Source organism: Rhagoletis pomonella, unplaced genomic scaffold, assembly GCF_013731165.1.
Source record: "Rhagoletis pomonella isolate Grant_MI unplaced genomic scaffold, Rhpom_1.0 Rhpom_scaffold_00669, whole genome shotgun sequence".
Classification (NCBI taxonomy): Eukaryota; Metazoa; Arthropoda; class Insecta; order Diptera; family Tephritidae; genus Rhagoletis; species Rhagoletis pomonella.
The window spans coordinates 11,153-17,099 of NW_023459223.1; the positions used below are offsets into that span (position 1 = coordinate 11,153).

General features: G+C 43.4%; 2 protein-coding genes across 2 annotated transcripts; both read left to right on the forward strand.

The window, feature by feature from the left end:
- Positions 1-465: 465 nt before the first annotated feature.
- Positions 466-1,248, forward strand: LOC118751385. Its single transcript, XM_036486206.1, has one exon. It carries the CDS (start codon positions 466-468, stop codon positions 1,246-1,248), a length of 783 nt encoding a protein of 260 aa, XP_036342099.1.
- Positions 1,249-5,123: 3,875 nt separating this feature from the next.
- On the forward strand, positions 5,124-5,639 carry LOC118751388. Its single transcript, XM_036486207.1, has one exon. It carries the CDS (start codon positions 5,124-5,126, stop codon positions 5,637-5,639), a length of 516 nt encoding a protein of 171 aa, XP_036342100.1.
- The last annotated feature ends 308 nt before the right edge of the window (positions 5,640-5,947 follow it).

Below are 5,947 nucleotides of genomic sequence, written 5' to 3' on the forward strand. Positions count from 1 at the left end.
TTGTCGCCACTGCAGTCGTAAGCACAACTCGCTACTTTGTCGCGCAAATTCATCACCCAACACAGCATCAGTCCCTCAAGAGAGCTTGACTACAACAGTGCCCAAGAAGTCGGAACCCCGACTAGAACCTTCGTCAGTCACTTGTCTTGCCTATACAAGTCGTACAGTTTTATTGGCAACTACGCGGGTACATGCCTACGGTGACCCACAACCCGGCGTTTAGCTCGGGTGCATTGTGACCCGGGTTCACAGGTCAGTTTTATCACACATAGACTAGCTAATTATTTGTTTTTACGCCGTAGCAAATGCGATGTTCGTGTGGAGGGAATAGGTGCACATGCTCACGCTCGTACATGGGGCTGCGTGTCGCTTACATTGAAATTACTTCATTCCAACTTTGAATTGACACTCGCTGCGCTTGTCACCCTGTCAATTACTACGGCCATCCCAACAGTGCATATAGACATGACACAGTGGCAGCACTTAGCAAGCCCGGAGCTAGCCGATCTACAATTCGGGACTCCTGGCAATATCGATATTTTGGTTGGTGCTGATGTATGGGGTCAAGTGGTTGAAGGTGACGTTAATTTCGGCGGTCTGCAAGAGCCACATCCACAACGCACACGTTTCGGTTGGGTTGTCTTCGGTCCAGCATCAGCAGAGAAAATATCAGCACTGCCCTCGCTTGCATTCAGCGCACAGCTGCGAGGCGAGGACATGCAGTTGGAGGAGCTCGAACGCAATTTTTGGCAGCTAGAGGAAGTGCCTTCACAAGATTGTGGTGGAGACGATGAACGCGAACGACACTTTTCAGCAACTCACTCTCGCACTTCGGACGGTCGCTATGTTTTTCAGATAGTGTTTCGCGCTGGCGCCCCACCTCTGGGCGACTCATACGCACACGATTTGCGAGAGTACGAGGACCTGGGCCATATGGAGCGCGTTGGTCCACTAGACGACAAGGAACCCAGCTATTATATCCCACACCACGCGGTTACGGAAAAATTACGCGTCGTATTCAATGCCTCTGTGCGGACTACAAACGGTATCTCATTGAACGACATCCAGTTAGTAGAAGAAACAATCCAGGAACCGCTCATCAATATCATCTTTCGGTTCCGCCGCTTTCGCATCGCATTGTCGGCAGATATTGAGAAGATGTACCGACACGTGCCAGTAACTCCTAAGCACAGGAACTTCCAACGAATCATTTGGAGGGAATCGACAAGTAACGGCATCGCTGTATAACTCTTAAAAACCATAACTTATGGCATGGCGTGCAGTCCATATAATGCGGTTCGCGCACACACTCAAATGCGCATACGACAATTATAAGGTGGTACCAGACAATCAACAAGCAATTGCAGCTCGTGACACAGTCTTGAAATCCTTTTATGTTGACGACTTCCTGACTAGTTGTGACTCAGAAACCAAGGCTATAGAACTTGCGTGAATGCGGTTCTTTCTGCTTTCTACGACAATGGAACTCTAATAGTGGTGAGGTAGGCACTCCGCACATTACGCGCCTAATCATAGTAGAGTAATCGTTTTGTCATGTCAAAACGAATGCATGAGGACTCGACTTCTGCACACTTGGGCGCCCTGCGTAAGCCCTGCTTGCGCGCACATTACAGATTTTCTGGCCGGTCTTTCTCCCTAATATACTTCCGCGAACATTTCTGCAATAAAATATTGCATACACGTTTATGGCTTAATACAATTGGCACGAGTTTTAGCACAAAATCATTAATTTTCAATTATTATCTACTGAAATGACAAATAATTTTTATTTCGAGCACAAAAAAGTAAAGAAATGCCGATATCAAAACGGCAAGCGCCTTACAATGTTGGGTGCTTCGATTCATGAAGTTTTTATGATTAGGCGAAAATATGATTATGAATCGTAATATACAGAGCTTCATTGAAATACATATGTTCGGTATAAAAGCTTCATACTTTAGTACGCCGGAACGATTACACTACTATGACTAGGCGTTTAATGTGCGGAGTGCCTTAGTCATTGAACCTTCCACTGCTGCTGTGCTTGGTTTGAGATGAGAAAAGCTGTGGGCGGCTGGTTTAGTCCGGGATGCACCGCTACCAGACTCACTTCGCGAAATGTGGATCGCATTTTACAGGGACCTTGACGTCATCAACCGCATTCGTGTTCCACGATGGCTAGGGATGGCTGAAGGTCGATCGACTACATTACTCGGATTTTGCGACGCGAGTCCCCTAGCATACGCAGCTGTTATATATACAAGAACTACGAATGGCGAAGGGCATCCAATTGTATCACTTGTTACAGCTCGTACTAAGGTGGCTCCGCTCAAGGGGGCAACGATTCCTTGGGTGGAGCTTTGTTCAGCACATTTGCTCGCTGTTACGCTCAACAATGTACGTATTGCTTTACGGTTAACGGATAACCCTTATTTTTTATGGTCAGATTTGCGGATTGTGTTGTGCTGGTTACACAAGCCACCCACTACTCTCAAGCCTTTCATTTCCAACCGCGAACGGCAAATTCAAGAGCTAACATCGCCAGACTGTTGGCACCATGTTCGGTCGGCTCAAAATCTTGCTGACTGTGCCAGCAGAGGTATTTGAGCGTCCGAGCTTGTTGAGCATAAACTGTGGGGGCGAGGTCCGAAATGGCTGACAGATACCCAGGTGCCCATTCCAGGAGAAGTCGATCTAACTAATGAGGAGCAGAGTTGCCACTTCGGCCTTTTTCGGGCTAAATTTAGCTTTTTTTTCAATGCATTTAACCTCAAAATAAGTGATTTAGCTTTTAGCTTTTTTTTAAGCTGTTTCTTAATTTCATTTGACCTTTTCTAGCCTTTTTTCTTACTAAAGTTCTTTATTGAATCGATATTTAGAAAATAATATTTATATCATAAAAAAATGTGTTATGGTAACTCTAAAAATAGTTGTAGATAAATAGATATCACAAAAAAATTTGTTTATGGTAACTCTGAAAATAGTAAGCACAAAAAAGTTATCGACAATCGTAAAGCGCAAACCGGTTTGCGTATCACTATTAGTTGGTATTTTTAACTGAGTGGCGTCGGAAAAGAGCTGTGCTTTGTGCTACGAATTTTTTAATTTTAACCTCAACCAATGGATAGGTAAATTTCAGTAGATCTCAAATTGTATTCTCTCTTTTAATGGTTTTTTTGTTAAAGATATTTGACGAAGCGATCGGTTGAAGAAATTTCGGATGAAAGTAGGGCCTTTTATTCTGATTGTGAAATACATTCAAAAGTGACAAGATATAAGCCCTGTTCGCGTACGCACTATCCAGTAAATCCAGGTTTTTTACTGGATGTCGTTTTCGTACGCAAAAACTTGCAAGAAACTAGCAAAAGAGGGGAAATTGAGAGAGCAAAAATGACAGCTGAACTTGCAAGTTTTACTGGATTTTTACTGGATAAATTTTTACTAGCAACTATTTGCTAGTAAGAAAAACAGCTGATGGCATGATGCTTATTGTAAATCACATTAAGAAAATAGTTGTTTGTGGTGCTTTTAGAGTTGCAAATGATAAAATAAACCAATTTAAATATACAATAAGATGGAAAACACTAGTTTTCTAAGAAAATTGTATCGGAAAATAAAACCAGTGACTTCTTGCTGGTTTGCGTTTTCGTACTTTCTTGCATATTTCACTTATTGGGAGTAAATATTGGCTTACTCTCTGAAATTAGGTTACTGGCAAGTTACTGGATATTTTTTGCTGGAGAATACGAAAACACAGCTATAGTGACAAGGTATAGTATATGTGATGGGGATTTTTGATTTATATACATATGAGTCGGCCGCTGTGGTGTAGTGGTAAGCAGTGCGCGCTTTCACTCATCAGCACCTGGGTTCAAGCCCTGGTCAAAGCAACATCGTTAAAAAAAAAATATAGAAAAAGGTTTTTTCTTAACAGCGGTCGTCCCTCGGGAGGCAATGGCAAACCTCCGAGTGCATTTCTGCCATGAAAAACAGCTTCGCATAAAGATACAATCGCCGTTCGGAGTCGGCGTAAAACTGTAGGTCCCTCCGCTTTGTGTGACAACATCAAGGCGCACGCCACAAATCGGAGGAGAAGCTCGGCCAAACACTAACATATGTGTAATCGCCAATCTATGTTTTAGAAAATAAACAAAAATATAGCTTTATTTTCATACATACATACATATATTATATATAGGTATGTACATGGTACAAGTATCTAAAGGTAAAACCGTTCGCTGAATTTATATTTTTTGTTTATATTTTGAAGTTTGCCTACTTTATAAAATTTAAATTTTCAGAGCAACTAAAACGCTAAAAGTAAATCCTTTAAATTTTTGTATCATGGTTATGTACATATAAAGATTTATGCCGAATTGTTATGTGTGAAATTAAATAAATTTGAAAAAGAAAGTGAAAAATGATTTTTTGTTTTCAGCTTTTTTTTTAGCTCGAAAAAAAAAATAATTGCCTTTTTTAGCCTTTTTTTGGAGCCAATCTAGCTTGTTTCTTCAAAAAATTCTGGCAACACTGATGAGGAGCTTGATATTATGCAAGGTGAACATAGGGTTTCATCTCTAGTTACAACAAAAATTTATTCGCCAGTTGTCACTACTCGACGTCGAAGTTCCATTTTAAAGCTCCAATGTACAGTGGCAATTATTCTTCGCTGGCTTCCCGGCAGCCAACACTTGCGAAGCTCAATCGTTAGCCCCGCAGAAATGGATGTTGCCCTTAATAGGCTAACTCGGAACGAGCAGTTATATTACTTCGCTACAGATATAGCCCAACTTCAAAAGGGGTTGTGCGTACCCACCACCAGCAAGCTGGTATCATTGAAGCCCTACATAGATGAAAATGGCATTTTGCGAGCTAGAGGTCGCATCAGGCAAGCTGACCTGCCAGAAGATCGGCGCCTCCCGATGATCCTACCAAAACACGGCGAACTATTACTCTTGGTCATCCAGCATGCACATCATACAACGCTACATGGAGGCCCGCAGCTTGTTCTTCAAACACTTCGCACACGGTATTGGATACTAAACGGTAGGCAAGCGGTTAGAAGCTATATACAGAAGTTTGTTACTTGTCGGCGACATCGAGGCGTGACCCCAACTCAGCAGATGGCATCGCTACCGAGAAAACGAATCAACGCTGCACGACCATTTGCATCATCCAGCGTCGATTATTGCGGTCCATTCACAGTACGAATTGGCGCAAAACGTTCCCGCGCCACGGTTAAGACATACTTGGCCATCTTCATCTGCATGGTAGCGAAGGCGGTACATATTGAGGTCGTCGATGATCTCTCATCACAGGCGTTTCTGGACGCGTTTACAAGATTTGTCAGTCGACGTGGGCCATGCCTCGAACTTTTCAGTGATAATGGTCCTGCTTTCATTAGCGCCAATCGCTTACTACAGGAAGAGCTGGTTGCATGGCAAAACAAAGGCAACCAGCAGTCTTTAGCAAATATGGGCACTCATTGGCACGTTATCACGCCTAGCGCTACCCATCAAGGTGGACTCTGGGAGGCTGCCGCAAAGTCCGCTAAACATCATCTGGTGCACTTGGTTGGAGCACAAGCGCTATGGCATAGCCAACTTCAAACATTGGCGAACGGATTGAGGCGTGCCTGAATTCCCGACCGATCACACCGTTATATGACGATCCCGGCGATAAATTGGCACTGACCCCTGGTGACTTTCTCGTGGGTGCCCCACTGGTTGCAGTTCGTGAAGCCTACGTCACTTCAATATCGCCTTAAGCACTGGCTCTGAGTGCGCCAACTACACCAACATTTTTGGACACGGTGGAGTGATGAATATTTATCCACACTACAAATACGCAACAAATGGCAGACACGGTCAACCGATTCGAAAATAGGCGACATCGTTCTCGTAAGGCACGAAAATTTGCCTCCAACGCATTGGCGATTAGGCCGAAT

Excerpts from the sequence above, each read along its gene's own strand:
- LOC118751385 (XM_036486206.1), top strand. The coding sequence starts at position 466 with ATGACACAGTGGCAGCACTTAGCAAGCCCGGAGCTAGCCGATCTACAA.
- LOC118751388 (XM_036486207.1), top strand. The coding sequence starts at position 5,124 with ATGGCATCGCTACCGAGAAAACGAATCAACGCTGCACGACCATTTGCA.